This window comes from Myxine glutinosa, chromosome 4 (assembly GCF_964187855.1).
Source record: "Myxine glutinosa chromosome 4, kmMyxGlut1.1, whole genome shotgun sequence".
In the NCBI taxonomy this organism is placed as follows: Eukaryota; Metazoa; Chordata; class Myxini; order Myxiniformes; family Myxinidae; genus Myxine; species Myxine glutinosa.
In genome coordinates, this window is record NC_136264.1 from 30,555,655 (window position 1) to 30,571,783 (window position 16,129).

Below are 16,129 nucleotides of genomic sequence, written 5' to 3' on the forward strand. Positions count from 1 at the left end.
CCCCCCACCCCAACAAAAGTGGTCGGCAAATTTACATTGTATTGCATTTGTTGCTTAGTCCAGTGCACTCTGGTTCACTGCTCACAGTCTCACTGCATCACTTTCAGCGACATTCGATCGTCCGCTATTTGCGTGCCATACGTAGGAGATTGCACGGTACATCCAGCACAAGGAGATAAAGAGCAACAAGGAGATAAAGAGCAACAAGGAGCGCGAGGCTGATTCGGTGCCGGAGAACTGCGACGGCAGGGAACCAGGCCGCAGAACTTATCGCCACCGCCCCTCTGACGGCGAGTCGTGTAGTCCAAGGGGTTCCATCGAGCGATCTGGAAGAAAGAAAGATGGAGAGGTACCATAAAATAGTGGAGTGGGGGGGAGGGATGAGGAAGCTGCTTTCGGGTAGAGGTCAAGTCATGTGCTACTTGGCTCGAATGTCTGAGCAGGACATGGAAATTGCTTTTGCACATTTTTTAGTAAAATGGTGAGTGTCAAGTTGCTTTATTCTATGCTCCTTCACAGCACACGATTCCATAAAAATCTTTCCAACTTGCCTCCAAGACGCTGCAATGTCCTGATTTCTTTGATGGAATTGGGATATGGACACAGTTTTGATTCTCAGATTTTGTTATGTGGTAATGCAGACCGAACATTCGAGGTATTACAAAGAGCAAATTCTAATGTTGCGTAGATCAGTGTCCATGTGTCTGCCACGTGGCTTTGGCAGTTGGCAGTTTTATATCTTTAAACGCGACAAACTGCCTACGGTGTCTGGTGACCTCTCAAAATCGATGTGTTGTGAAACCACCGATACTTAAAACATTCTCCAAATTCTAGCTGCACTAATATCTCAAAAATAATTTGCCACCACATTTTTTGCCAAATCTTTTATTACGTGCCACATTACATTTTCTTTTTGTGAGTGTCAGTGAAAACCCTCCCCTTGTACCTTCTCAGAGAATGACAGAGCATTTTCCGGTCTGAACATTTTGAAGCAGAAAATTGAAGCAAACTGGACTGCAAGCTTGGATCTTATTTGGATCTTTGGATCTCAAAAGAATACACCGCTGGCATCACACATCTTTTCATGTACACTTTTTGTACTAATTTTCAAAGCACCATGAGATCCAAAGCAAAACTATCGAAATCCAAATGCCAAGGGGGGAAAAAATGTAGGTGTGGTATGCTGGGACAACATACAAATGGTGTGTGTGCGCGCCAAACCAAAGGAAGAAGAATAAAAGATGAAGATTGCTTCTGATGACGTGAAAGTTTTCAGTGCGTGTCCCGACAGTGTGAAATATATTGAATGTATTTTTTTTAAACTCTATTTTGAATTACGGTATTTCACGATTATACCAAGTTGCTCTAACAGCGTCATATTTAATTATTTGCACCCACATGTTATACCAAGACTACTGTACTTGAACGCTATTAAAATCATTGTGAGCTTGGAGCTGAATGAAGATCTTGGTCAACTTGCTTCCGTCTACGCAGATGGCAGGCTACGTGGATATGACCCGGAAGGATCATGGTCTCCAGTCACGAACCGGTGGAAATGTCCGGCAGGACCCTCAGTCACAACGGCAAGAAAAGCCTCCCAGGTAAGCCTGCGGTGTGTGGATACATTGTGGGCAGAATGATCTGCTTGAAATGAGAAAGAAAGATGGCTGCAAGTAAATAATCATGTAATTCGGTGTTTGTCACATGTGATGGACTATCAGAATGGTCTAGAGGTATGTACACTCACCTTAACTGTCTAGCCTGGGTTTGAATCTTGACCGAGCGAGAAGACGTGACCCTGGTGTTTAGCAGGCAGGGTGATGCATCAATGTGTGTGCTGTCCGTCGGATAGACATTGATTTGGGTGTCCTGTCTGCTGGCATTAGTTGGACGTCAAAGATCCCATGGTGTCCTTCGTGAAGAGTAGGCGAACTATCGCCGGCACCCTGAACAAATCAAATTCCTGTTCTAACCTACAGAGGGCACTGCATCAATGACTGATGCAAACCAGCAGCCCATGTGCTGCATACGGACAACGATGAAGACCGACTGAAATAGGTGAGCCTGTACACGTCCGGGGAAAAAAAACAACTCCCAAAACAAACTTGAGTAATAATTTCAGTGCCATGCAGTTTGTCGATTTTGGAAATCTTGTTTTAATGGGTAATTTTAATAGCATACATAATTTTAATTGAAGACTTGAGTGGAAGAAGTGCTGAAGTCACATTCTTGGGCAAAGTGAGTTGGAACCAGGAACTCCATCTGGACTCGAGAGTATGGTAACAAACCATGTCTGTAATAAAACACTTTTGCTTAGTGTTATTTTGTAACTTGTAACATCTACAAACCTATCTCCCCCCTATTTTGTGACGTCTACTCGGGTCTTCAATTGCTAATTGCGATTCTAATCTGTCACCCATGAATTAACTTGTACAAACGATCCCAGTTCATGCAAATAATGCAACGCAGGCAAAACGCCAGTGGTCTGTTTGCGTCCTGATAGTTGGAGAGAAGGGGCGTGGCATGGGTTTGGGGGAGGGTCTCCAAAGAATACCTTTTTCATATTTGCCAATAGTGAATGTTAAATCACAAGAAATAATTGAAAATCACAAACTCATAAATGTTCCGTTTTCCATTAATCGTCGAACACTTTCGAGGATCTCAGTCAACGGAGCATCTTCTCTTCTAGACTTGGTTATGACTAACTTCCAGGCAAATGTCTGCTGCTCGTCTTCTGATCATTTGCTTGTTAAAGTCGGCATCTCTCTGGCCGTTCTCAGAGAGCCTCCTCAGCGTCGACGAGTCTGCCATTTCACTCAGGCTGACTGGCACGGTCTTCAAGCAGCCATCAATCATCTGGAATGGTCTCCCATCTCTACTGCCTCTGACACAAACTCTTCCTTGGAATTCTTCCAAAGTAAACTGCTCTCTCTCTCTCATGTACAGATTTATCCCATCTCCTCTTCAGTTGTCCTACACTTCCTTCCGTCCATGGTACACTGAATCGTGTGGTGAGACAGTTGCCCTGAAACAACTTGCCTTCGTGTCATGGAAGGCAAATCCAACTGAAGGCAATCTCAGTTCCTTTCACAAAGCTCGGAACAAGTGCGTGTCTACCCTCAGGAGAGCCAGGAAACAACATCTCTCTACTCTCAAGACTGATCTCTCAAACCTGTCTCTCTCCTCCAAATCTTGGTGGCATCTGGTCAAATCTGTTTCTGGTGTTTGTTCCCCCTCCGCCCCCTCCCATACCTCGAACGGCTACACAGCTGACTCCGCAAGTGAAAAAGCTGAATGCCTCAACTCTGTGTTTGCCTCAAAATCTTGTGTCCCAAACCAGTCTCTCTCTGTACCCACCTTACCCAGTCGTCCCCAGCTGCTCCTGGACGTTGTGTCCCAAACCCGTAAGGTGGAGAAGTTTCTTTCAAACCTCGACTCTGATTCTGCAACTGGACCAGACGGCATCAGCCCACGGCTCCTAAAATCCTTCTCTGCCGCTCTATCACACCCTCTCTATTCTCTTCAACCTCTTTTGCTCAAGGTCATCTGCCATCAGCTTGGAAATCAGCCAACATTACCGCTTTACATAAGATAGGTGCAAAAACAGATCCTTGTAACTACAGACCAATCGGCCTGCTCCCAATCATCAGCAAAGTCATGGAATCCATCATTGCTTCGGATATCAAATCCTTCCTCTTTTCTAATGGCTTGATCTTGGATCATCAATTTGGATTCAGACCAGGCCATTCTACTCTGGACATGCTGCTTCTGCTGTCTCCTAAATGGATGGAGGTCCTCAATGCCAAATAGAAAATCAGAGCTGTCTCTCTTGACATATCTCGTGCCTTCGATACGGTCTGGCACCCCGTCCTGCTCACCAAACTCTCCTCTTATGGTATCCATGGAAACCTCCATGCATGGTTTGCGGACTTCCTCTCTGGTCATAATCAACATGTGGTCCTGAATTGATTTCTCTCATCTCCCCTTCCTGTTCAGCCTAGAGATCCTCAAGGCAGTGTTCTGGGCCCTGTGCTTTTCTGGTCTTCATGAATGATCTCTCAGACTCTGGAAAATCCTCTGTCTTTTCTGATGACTCCACTCTCTGCCGCTCCATACCTCATCCCTCAGATCGGCAGGCAGCAGGCTCCTCACTCTACAGACCTGGACAAAATCAGACTGGTCAAACAAGTGGAACATGCCTTTCAATCCTGACAAATCTCACACTCACTTTGTCTCACCGAAATGACCATCTGGATAACCCTCACATCTACTCAATAATCCTCTCCAAGAAGTTCTGTCACTCAAGTTTTTGGGTCTCACTATCTGCCAGGATCTTTCCTGGGAAAACCACATTTCCAAACTGGCCTCCAAAGCCAGTCGTCGTGTGAAGTCCTTCCTTGGCACACCTGAGCTCCTCACCACATACAACGCTTTAATCTGCAGCTTGATGGAGTACTGCTCTCCCCTCTGGGTTGGTGCTCCTGCCTCACGCTGTTGAAACGAAAGCTTTCAGAATCATTGGAATCTCCCGCGATGAAGCGGACTGAGGGCCTTTCACTCGCTCACCGCAGGCAGGTTGTGGTCTGTCTTGTATCGACTCCTCTCCGGCCTTGCTCCCCCAGCTCTGTCTGTGCTCTGTCCCCCAAATATTCCTTTAGGTCACACAAGATCTGCCTGCAACCCTCTGGTGAAATTGCCAAAATCAAGACTGCTCACCTTCACTCTTTCATTCCTCTTTTCTCCAGCCTCTGGAACAAACACTCTCTTCAGTCCCATTCCTCCCTCTATGTCTTTAAAACAGCTCTTCACCACCATCTCTTATTCCCCCATCCAAAACCTTGATAATTCACTCCAGATCCACTTTTTTGAAATACAGACTTCTTTCCTGGAACTCCAAGCAGTGTCCACTTGTTTTATACCTCTCCCATCCCCTTCTTCCTTTTCCCTTCCCCCACTTCCATTTTTCATCCCCCCCCAAGCCATCTCCCTCCCACAGGTCTCCTGATGTCCTTGTTCACTACTGTTGTGCTTGTGTGCTTCCCTCTCTCTCCCCATCTTGTCTCCCACTCCCTTTATCTTATGTTTTATGTGTCCGCTTGTTTTTTGTCATGAATGTTAGCTCTTACCCGAGCCTTGATCTTGTATACAAAAAAAAAGTGAACACAGTCCTGCATCTCCCAGGTGGTGAGAGTCCATCATAAGGAAACCATGCACTTAATGCATCATTAAGATTGTTAGCATCACATAATTTTACATCGGGTTTGTTGCAGTCGTGATGGTCTGCTATGGAGCTTGGAGAAGTCCTATAAATTATTCTAGGCCCAACTTGTTCCCACCTGCCCTCCTCCCCCAACTCCTACTGTTGCCTGAAAATCTCAGTTTTTAAAGCTTTTCATCAAATGGAAACTTCTATTAATTAAAAATGCTAACAGATATTTAAACATTTGCTTTGCAGGCCTCCACCACCCAAAAACATTGCTGAGGATATAGACCCTACATGCCACACTCGCTCTGCTGCCAGACATGGTAAGACAAGTACCGTACTTTTTATGGCCTGCTTATTCACCCTTCCGGATTTCTGCATCACTTGTACTTCTTTACCACTGACCAGCGGTCATTTCTAACATTTTCCAAGCTGCCATAAAAAGGCCTCCGCAGCCTAAGGCATTATGCTTTCGGGTTGTCCGTCCGTGTGTGTCCGTGATCAATTTTTGTTACCCCGATAACTTGTGAACCACTGAAGTGATTTTTACCAAACCTGGTACAGGTATGTACAATGATACAAAGATTAACTGCTTAAATATTGGGTTCAGAAGGTCAAGTGCCCCTTAATTGAAAATCTGTTACTGCAAAAACTTGTGAACCACAAGTCATTTCAACCATACTTGATGCACCTATGGACAATAATACGTAGATGAACTGTTTAAATTTTAAGGTGAAAAGGTCAAAGGTCATGTGCCCTTTGAAAATCTTTTTGCAGACCATAACTTGAGTTGGAAGTATCTGATGTGTCTCTTCAACTTGTGTCTCTCTCTTTCTTAAGGGACCTTGAATTACCTCAGTCGCTAAAGGTGGACTGAGATTGTGTTTTCACCACTGTTTGTCTGTGAGCAGGATATCTCAAAAAGTTGTGGATGGATTTGGACGAAACCTGGTGGACAGGTTGGGTGTGTGTGACGAGGAAGAATCGATTTAATTTTGGTGAAGATTTGGATCTGAGAATATTTTAAATTTTAAGTGATTCTTTACCGTTAAGAGATGGGACCAAAAACGATGTCACAATAGCTCAGATTTTATGGATTTTGACGAAACTACATGGATGAGTTGGTTCGGTGACGAGAACAAGTCGATTAGGTTGTGGTTCAGGTGCGGATCCAGAACCAACCTATCGGTGGGATACAAACCGTAAACTGTCCAGCCTGGTGGAGGTATGCGCTCCACCGTGTGCCGTTTTTCACGTGACCCTTAATTGAGATCAAACTTAAGTGGGTTGACAGCTAATGTAGGTGGAGCCATAATATCCATTGACACATTCATGTCAGATTCTACTTCCTAGTTGGTTTAAATTTGTTGAAAAAAAAAATTAAATGTACACCGAGTTTACTGTGATGCTTTCCTTGGAGAGAAATGGTGGTGGGTGATATTTAAGGGAAGAAATAAATAATTTATTTATGCATTTTTTTCTTTTTCTTTTACCTTACCTCCATATTTTCTAGCTGCCCACTCTATTCCTCCAGCCCCTGCTTTGTCCACCGACTACAAAGATGAGGAGAGGGAGATCGAGCGTGACCCACGGACTAGGTGCACCGAGGGAGAAAGCAGAAGTGCAAGTGCCGCAAAGGGTAATGGGAAAAAGGATAACTGTAAACCTCAATAACTATGGTGAAAAGAGGGAATTCATGAGGGATGTTGAAATGTTTTCAACTTGAGGTGAAGGCCACAATTTGTGTTGACTCAATTTGAAATTCCCCTCCTCTGCTGTATACCTGTCACCTGACCCTCACTCACTCTAGTGGCCTCTCTTTTGGTTGATTCTTTCCAACTGAAAGTGGTTTCGATGTTTTGAAGATTGTTTTTAAAAGCCCCTCTTCTCCCCATTGGCAGCATTAGAATGGTTCCTTTTTTGCAATTTGGGGTTGTTTTTTTTCCCTTATAGCATTTTGCACTTTAAAATGCTATTCCTTACATAGTTATTTGAGCACTTTAGGTGGTTTTGTTCGTGGATCATTTATGGTGCTGACTAACCCCCATTTTGATAATTTGTACATGTTCTATTACACTAAGGCCTAACGGCTTCTCTACTCATTCCACAACCAAGCAGAGTTGACCGAACAGAGTTTATGGTACAAAGTTGATTTGGCCTTCGATTTTGCCAATTGTTTTTAGTGTCTACCTCTAAAGAGACAAGGTACAACAGCATTTGCAAGTCGTACAAAAAAAAAAAAAAAAGGACCAGCCAGGGGGACCAAACAATTCTACCCAATAAGTGGTGGGAGTTGACTTTAAAACAGTTGGTTGCGCGAAGGTTGTGGGTGGGTTATGCAAAGACTGCAGAGAAGTCTTCGTAGATGAACTGAAGTGCTGCAGTCAAATTTGGTTGAGATAGGACCACCCGCAGTAGTTCATGAAAAGACAACGCTGCGACTCAACAAAACACAGGAACAAGGTGTTTTTTTTAATGTACAATTTGTATTCTTTCTTACCGCATGTTTGTAAAAGCCATTGGAAGATTTATAAATCTGCTTGCTTCAGTCGTGTAGATCCAACAATGCACAATGGAATTGTTTATCGATATTGGTCACTGTGAGCCGAGTTCAAAATGCAAAAACCTTTGCTTGGCAACGCAGCAGGCCTAGCCTGGCCGAGCTGAGTTTAACAAAACCTCAAAAGACAGCCACCCTGTTAGTTGCGCCCTGGTCTGTGCAGTGAAAAAAAAAAAAAAAAAAACCCTTTTAGATGATGATCGCAGATGTTCGACATCAATTCGTCCAATCTCGTAATCACCTATGCCAGTGTTAAACAACTTGCTATGGAAACTGTAACCATGCACCTGTGTACTTGTGTGGTTGGACGAAGCTGACATAAAGCATTAAACATTTTGCTTTGCATCTATTTGTCCTGTGGTGATGAGGAAAGATTTCGCTTCAGGTCTCGTTTATATCACCACTATTTCGGAATGGTGTGAGAAATCATTAGCAAGGTTTAGCTGGATGTGAAGAGTGTGCCCGGTCTGCATAATGTCCCATTGAGATCATTTTGACCTTTGTTCGTCTTGATGGTCAGGACTCGACTCCCCAAGTTAACTTCCCCGGAGATGCACACACACGACTCGCGTAACATTTTCCAGAGCGACCGGAACACTAGAAAAGCAATTGCAAATGGCGCACGCAGTTACCTAGTAACCAGCAGGCTGCTCGGTGTGCTGAGGTGTATCTTCAGTCATCACTCGATTCCTCCTCTGCTTCTTTCAACCACTGGATGAACTTCAGCAACTGCAGGTGGTAATACGGACAGGAAGGTGGAATATTTGGCAATATTTTGACCAAAATACCAGTTTAGGTATTTGTTCTTGAGGATTAATTTAAATTGGTACATCATGCAACAGTGACATTACATCTCCCAAAGCTTGTGTATCACTTATTCAATATTGCCCAACGGTTGCGTCTTCCTTGATGGATTAAAAAAACCACCTTTAGAGGCCATTTTTCCCCGCAAAGCGGGGGTTGGCCTTTTTCGGGAACCGTGGTTGTTGTTGTTTTTCGGTCCCCTATTTGAAGCAATGTTTTACGGCCGGATGCCCTTCCTGACGCCAACCCTTTTTGCCGCCTTTAACGACAAACAGGGAATTACCAGTGAACTGGTACTCAATTAGCCGACCTCGGAAGGATGACAGGCTGAGTCAACCCCCCTGGCGTTAATTCAGCGATCGACCGGGATTCGAACCCAGGATCCTTGGATCCTAAGCCGGCACCCTAGCCGCTAGCCCAACACCAGGGCTTGAGAGTTTGGATTGAGTCTTGATGTCTTGAGTCTTGATTGATTGAGTTTGATTTCACTTGAGATGGAGTTTGTTTTTAATAATAATAGACAATTTAGTTGGTGTATTACACTGAACACAGCAGTATAAAAAACCCCCCCACTAATCAACCCTGTGAACCAGATTAAAACCTGGTGCAAGGATCTTCTTCTTTAACGGCCACAATTATTCCCACATTGTGGGGTTGGCTGGGGAGGTATTTGGCCACAAGTCTTTCACGAACTGGCTGGCCAGGCCTGGTGCTCAACCAAGTAGTCATGGCAGGAATTTGTAATTTGTTCAGGGTGCCGGCGATGGCTTGCCTACTCTTCGTGAAGGACACCATGGGATCTTTAACGTCCACCAAGTAATGCCGGCAGACGCAGGTTTAACGTCCATCCGAGGGACGATGTGATCTCCCTCCTATCATCCTGCCTGTGATTGATGAATCGCCCTGCCTGTGAAACAACGAGATCACAGTTTGTAGCTGGGCCGAGATTTGACCTTGTACAGGGAGGAAATGTTAATCTACTATATAAGAGCCGTTGGTCTGTCTGTGTGTCGCCATTTTTCTCAGAGATGGCTGGATGGATCTTCGAAGAACTTTCAGAGGTTCACCAGTGAGTGCCTGGGGGCACTTTAGGCAAAAAAAGTTTTTGGAAAAAAAACCCAAAAAACTAGTGCCTAAACATTTTAAATTAATGACAGTTATATACAAGTACACATTCACATAAATACGAAACAATCAGACATTTGAACACAAATAACACCATTCTGGAAGCGGTCGAAGTTGGTGGTAAGGCTTCTTCTTCTTCTTCTTCATGAATGTCATCATACTCAACTCAAACGTGATGAACGGCACATTCAGCAGCAGATATTCAACAAAAAGGTAAAATGATTTGACATTTGTGATGGATTCTGATTTGAATGTAATTGCTTTTCCATAATATTTGCCCTCATTTCAAATACGTTAGTTTCTTTTTCGCTTGAGCAACGCCGGCTACTCCAGCTATAAATGCTTATATACTTTACTCGGGGTACAAATACAAATACAACATTGTCTGAGGGGTAACATAGGCTATGTGACAGCGGCCTCATTCGGGGATGTGGGGGACGGGGATGGGCGTAAATGCTGCATGTAAATGTGTACCATGTAGTGCCCGCCACCTGGTGATTGTGGCAGAGTATTACAATTTGCTTTTTTACCTGTGTAATACTGAGGTTATGAAGCACTCTTTGCATGGGTAAATCTCTCCTCCTTCCCTTCTCCCCTCCCCCAAAACGGAGGGGCCTGTCAAAGCCACCCCAAAATATGTATATTTGGTATATCTTTCCCTTCCCTCACCTCACCCCTCTCCTCTCACCTCCTCCGCCCCCCCTACCGGCAACACCTGGTACTCCTGCTAGTTTATATACTGTATATATATATACTGTATATATATATACTGTATATATATATACTGTGTATATATATATATATATACTGTGTGTATATATATTGTTGCGAATATGGAATTTGGCCTCCATATCCGCTTGTAAATATTCCCCTATTTTTTCCAATACTCCCCAACTTTCCCCAGTCCCCCATTCCCTAGTCCCATTGTCTGTAAACAACACCCATTAGAGCCGATCTTCCCCTTCATCCCCCCATTAAATGTCGTGCCCAGGTCCCCCGCACCACACGTAGACAATTATAGGACATCTTGCTAGTTATTCTTAATCTATGTCAGTTAAGGACTTGTTTCCATTAATTATGACTCTTCGTTGCACCAGAATGTGATTATATGGCACCTGTTAGGAAGTTTAGGACCTCCCCATACCTCTCCGCATCTCTTCCCCATGAAGAAGCGCCAACTACAACAACAACAACAAAAGAGGGGGGCGGCGCGGTGACGGCATGGGGAGTGGGCGTCCTCCTTCCGGCTCGGTTAGCCGCCATTGACCACGCGCTCCACGGGGTTACCACGAAGGGGCTCCCTGTCGGCCCCTCGTCAAGGGCGGAGCCGGTAACCCCCGCACCCAATGAGAAGCCATGGGCCGATGCCATCTGGGGCGGCGCTAACGAGCCGAGGGCGTGTCACTCCCCGCCGGATATACGCGGCCCCGCGCCGGACGTGACGTGAGATGCGCCCCGAGCTTGGAAGGACAAGACGCCACCCTCCCGAGCGCTGAGCGACCTCCCCGGCATCTCCACCAAAGTCGCGACCCTCCCGAGCGCTGAGCGACCTCCCCGGCATCTCCACCAAAGTCGCGACCCACGAGCGCTGAGCGACCTCCCCGCATCTGCTGGACACCACCGTACGTGATTCTGTCCCTGAGCCAGGTGCACCTGAGCCATCGACTGCCGCTTTCCTTGCCATCAAATCCCGTGTGAGTCAGCGTTGTCCCGTTTATCTGTGGTCTGTCTAGGGTTAATATAAGAGTGTGTCTAAGTGCCTGTCTTCCTATGCTGTCCCTCTTGTAGTTGTAATCTAACCTTTTTCCGTACGAATATACTTGAGAACTGAACCCCTGGTGTCGTATTGTGTCATTATAATCCAGCCGGGTGTCTTCTTTTTCTTATTGAGCCAGCATAGCGCGATTAGTCAACCCCGGGTGCAATCGGGGTAACTTGTACGGATACGGCGGCCATCCCGCTCGGCCCACCATACCATCAAAGTCGTATCTGTAACAATTGGTGTCGGGAGTGAGATTCGAGGCCCGACCAAATTTTGGAAAAAAAAAAAAAACGAATAGAGGAAGAAAAAAAAATTTGGTCAAAATTTGGAGCGGCCGAAATTCGTTTTGTTTTACAAAACCCGAATTTTGAAAGTCGCGCTATGGCGGATCAAGACGGCTGGGGTCCGGTTAGGGAGAGTGAAGCAGGGTCGGTCCAGGACCAAATTGAGGGACATGAGGGACATGAGGAGAGCGAAACAGCGGGGGTAGCAGATTCGCAAAATAGCGTCGTCACGCACGAGGTAACGGGCGCGCGAAATGACGCCTCGCAAGTAGCTACGGCGGCCGCACCCGCTGCACAAGTGGGAGGGATGGCCCAAATGCAGGCCCTCATGGAGCAATTTATGGCGCAAATGCAGGCGTCCCTCAACCTGCAGAAGGACGATATGAGGGCTAATAGTGAGCAAATGAGGGCTGATAGTAAGCGATTGGGTGAGCGATTGGAGGACCAAATGGGGGTAATGGGGAACCGGATGGATGCTCAGAGTGAGCAAATGAGGGTTGATAGTGGGCGATTAGAGGGCCAAATGAGGGGTACCGGTGAGAAGTTAGACAATAATTTTGAGGAGTTAGACAAGAAAATTGGGAAGTTAGACAATAATTTTGAGGGGTTAGACAACGGGATAAAAGAGGTGAAACATGGGTTAACGGGGGTAGAAAATAGAATGGCTGCCCAGGAGAATCAGATAGAGGGAGTGAAAAATGGGTTAGAGGGGTTAGAAAACAGTATGGAAGGCAAATTGAGGGACATGAGGGACCAAGCGGAAAGGGAAGTTAAACAAATGGAGCAGCAGATAGAGGGGGTCAGAATGGGGGTAGAAACCAAACTGGATGCTCACAGGGAGGAAATGGAGCAGATGAGGGTGGCATCTGGGCAGGAGATGCAAGTGATGGGAGAGGAGATCAGAAGAGGAGTGAGTGAGGAGGTCGGAGGAGTGCGCGAGGAGGTGAGGCACTGTGAGGAGCACATGGAAAAGGAGGTGAGAAAGGGGACTGTAAAGTTACAAGGGGGCATAGAGGACCTGACGCAGGAGGTGGAACAGCTGACGGAGGGACAAAAAGAACTAGTGGAGCAGGTTCAAAGGAACACAGCGGTAATAGAGGGTTTAAAATCGACACAGAAGGAGATGAAAAAGGACGTAGGGGTAATTAAAAAAGAGTGTCAGACGGTACATGAGGACCTGACGAGGCAAATGGACAAGGTGGTAGAGGTAATGGAGGTTAAAGAGCGGGAGGTGCGGGAGCACATAGAAAAAAATAAAGTGGAGTTAGAGGAAGAACTTAAAGGGGCGCACGAAGAGATGAAGGAGATGAAGCAAAAATTAGAAGAAGTGGAAGAAGGGGTGAGCGAAATTAAAAAGCGACGGAGAGAGGATAAGAAAGAGATAAAAGAGGAGGTAAAAGAATTGGTCCAGAGTCTGTGTTCGGATCGTGATGATGTGCTCATTAACCGGATGAGGGATTCGCAGGTGATGGAGGAGAAGCGAAGAGGAAGAGGACCCGGTGTAAGTGGTGACCAATATGGTCGTGCGTATGATGCGCCAGGTGATTTAAGAGGCTTGGGGGTCGAGATAGACCCGGGTGTTCGTGAGAGGCCGTTGGTGAAGTGTGCGACAGGTCTGGTGTGCGAAAGAGGAGGTGTGCGAGAAAGTCCGACTCTGGGGTGTGTGAGGAAAAAGTGCGTGCCAAGGAGTGAGTGTGCTGGCGGGAGTGAGTCGGTCGTAGCGCGTGTGCGAGGGAGCACATGGAAGCGTGGTGTGGTGAGTGTTACAGAGGGTGTGACGGGAGAGTGTGCGCAAGAGTGTGCGCGAGAAAGGTGTGTGACGGACAGGTGCATGAGGAAAGAGTGCGCTGTCAGAAGTAAGGAAGAGTGTCCACCTGTGGTGAGTGTTACAGAGGGTGTGACGGGAGAGTGTGCGCAAGAGTGTGCGCGAGAAAGGTGTGTGACGGACAGGTGCATGAGGAAAGAGTGCGCTGTCAGAAGTAAGGAAGAGTGTCCACCTGTGGTGAGTGTTACAGAGGGTGTAACGGGAGAGTGTGCGCGAGAAAGGTGTGTAACGGACAGGTGCATGGGGAAAGAGTGCGCTGTCAAGAGTAAGGGTGAGTGCGCTGTCAGGAATGGAGGTGAAAGTAGTGAGAGTGACATGGAGCGTGAGTTAGTTGTGACAGGTGAGCGAGGATGTACACCTGGGATGGAAGGATGCACACCTGGAATGGTAGAGCGTGAGTGGGAATGCACGCTGGAATTGGTAGTGAGGCACGTGGTTGGGTGTGCGAATGAGAGCACACCTGTGATTGTCACAGAGGAGGTGACAGAGGAGGGGGCGCGAAGAGGTGTGTTGGTGAGGTGTGCGACCAACGAATGTGTGCCAAAGTGTTCGGTGGTCAGGTGTGTGACCAAGGCTGTGAGTGGAATGGGTGTACCTGGGTGTGTAAGGAACGGTACGAGGAGCATGGGCACGACTGGATGTGTGAGCAAGGAACGGGCTGCGGGGTGTAAGCGTCCAGGTGAAGCATCGACGTTAGACGGGGTAGAGTTTAGAACGACTTATAGCCGAATCGGGCCCTCGGTGCGTGCTGGGCCTCGCTTTGAACGGCCGCGTCCGTGCTCCACTAGGCGGAGCGGGCAGCCCGATAGGAAGGGTCGTTATGGCGACCACGTTTTGTTGAGGCGTGCCGGCAGGTCGAGATCGGGACATTGGATGGCTCCACGCCGAGGTGATGCGTGGGATCTCGGCCCGGGTAAGCCCCCGTCCCTGCACCGAGTGCCGGACGCATCCAGCCGCTGGCACAAAACAACCAGCATCCATTGCTTGGCTTTACGAAGCCGGGCTTTGGACAGGGATTGGCGCACCGAGAGGTATTAGTGAGTCGACTGGGTGATGAGGTTAGTGTATTGGACCCAAAATTAGAGAAAAACAAAATTTGATGATTGGCAAGGGATTGGCAGTAGTGATTGGCAGATGATGGGCAGTGATTGGCAAATTTTTAATTTGTTGAAATTTGATGTGCAAAATTGGTAGTGAGAGACCCCCGATGTGGTGGGATGGCAAATCCACCATCCTTCCCATGTGGGGCAAAGGAGCTATAGCTTATGGGGTGTATGGCAGTGAAAACTAGCCCGGGTGGGTTAGGTTATATTGATAGGGCCCTAGAAGATGACAGTAGGTAACGTGAAGTTTAGTTAGTGACTGATACCTGTAGTGGGGACGCAGGTAGATTAGTATGGATGATAATGACGAGGGAGCGCAATAGTTTAAAGGGACGACTGGGAAGCGCAAGTTTCAGAAGGGAGTAGTTAGCTGAGATGATGCTGCGTGTGTGTGAGGATTGAACAGGTGTGATTGCACAGGTGTGCAACTGGACAGGTGTGTGGAGCAGTGTATGAGTAGTGAGTGTTGTGGATCAGCGCGAATGCGCTTGGGGAGAGAAGGGTGCAGGTGGCACCAGGTGTGAGAACACAGGTGTGCAGGTACAGGTGTGTGGAGAGAGTTGGAGTAAGTGGTACGGAGTGGTGTGCATGGTGCGAAGGTGTGGATGGGGGAAGAGTGGACCCCCTTTCACGAGTACCCGGGGCGGGTAGTGTAAGTGTTAGGTAGAGGGAGCAGGTAAATTATGGTTGGATATTGGCATTTGTGGTGCGGTTGCAGAATGGTGTTGTGAATGGGTGCATTAGTGTTGTGGAAATGGCTGGGCGTGTAGCCTGTTAGTGTGTGTAGTTGGTTGGGCACTCCACCACTGTGAGGATGTCGGCCAGGTGAGGCCGCAGGTGGGCTCTGGGAGCCAGTAGTTGTGAGTGGGTGCCTGAGGATCCCGGGTGTGGATCGGGCAGCCCAGTGCCAGAGAGGGCACGGAGTGGGGAGAGAGCCAGAGGGCCTTCCCCTGGTAGTTAGGTTAGGGTAAGGAGCAGGTAAGCTCGGAGGCAACTGCAGTGGTGGAGGGGTGCAGGTGGGTAGACCCACTGGGAGAGGTACACGCCACAGCCCAGAAATTGTACGAGGGCACCGGGAGATGAATCGGGGGAGTGAGACCCCAAATTGAAGAGCACCACAGTTTGGCCAATGGGAATTGGTTTTTAGAACCCATAGTGTAAGAGGGCCAATGGGTTGGCCGGAGAAAGACCCCGGGTAGTGTAAAGTTGTTAAAGTCATTTAGGAAATAGTTAGGATTGATGAACCTGTCGCACCATACGCAGCCACTTACCTGTGGTGATGATGATGACTCCACACCTGTGTTTTCTTTGTTTGTGTTGCAGAAATGAGAATTGCTGTTGGATTTGTGAGACGCATCACGACGTGGATGAGACATTGGGGTGATTCCATCTCTCCCTCCCTAGGAGGGACTGATGATGAATTGAAAATGGCAAATTTTGATGAGAGTTGAAAATGGCAAATT

At 47.2% G+C, this 16,129-nt stretch overlaps 3 protein-coding genes across 8 annotated transcripts in view; 2 read left to right on the forward strand and 1 right to left on the reverse strand.

The window, feature by feature from the left end:
* LOC137424558 (uncharacterized) overlaps positions 1-8,108 on the forward strand; it is a 31,250-nt gene extending 23,142 nt beyond the window's left edge. For all 5 annotated transcript variants that reach the window (XM_068112137.2, XM_068112133.2, XM_078775593.1 and 2 more), the window contains 4 exons: positions 146-349; positions 1,495-1,601; positions 5,456-5,526; positions 6,717-8,108. In XM_068112137.2, coding sequence (XP_067968238.2) covers positions 146-349; positions 1,495-1,601; positions 5,456-5,526; positions 6,717-6,877 — 543 coding nt within the window. In that variant the 3' untranslated portion in view covers positions 6,878-8,108. The remainder of the gene's footprint in view (positions 1-145; positions 350-1,494; positions 1,602-5,455; positions 5,527-6,716) is intronic.
* EIF2B5 (eukaryotic translation initiation factor 2B subunit epsilon) overlaps positions 188-16,129 on the reverse strand; it is a 54,554-nt gene continuing 38,612 nt past the window's right edge. Inside the window, exons 17-18 of one of the 2 annotated variants that reach the window (XM_068112131.2) lie at positions 8,396-8,492; positions 188-326 (exon numbers count right to left, since the gene is read on the reverse strand). In XM_068112131.2, the coding sequence (XP_067968232.2) occupies positions 8,436-8,492 (57 nt within the window). In that variant the 3' untranslated portion in view covers positions 188-326; positions 8,396-8,435. Of the gene's footprint in view, positions 327-1,468; positions 1,608-8,395; positions 8,493-16,129 lie in introns of those variants that run through there. The other variant, XM_068112132.2, reaches the window with a different exon arrangement.
* The window catches only part of LOC144891474 (uncharacterized), an 8,798-nt gene continuing 5,212 nt past the window's right edge, over positions 12,544-16,129 (forward strand). The window contains exons 1-2 of the mRNA XM_078775092.1: positions 12,544-13,688; positions 13,800-13,991. Of these exons, the coding sequence (XP_078631218.1) occupies positions 12,544-13,688; positions 13,800-13,991 (1,337 nt within the window). The remainder of the gene's footprint in view (positions 13,689-13,799; positions 13,992-16,129) is intronic.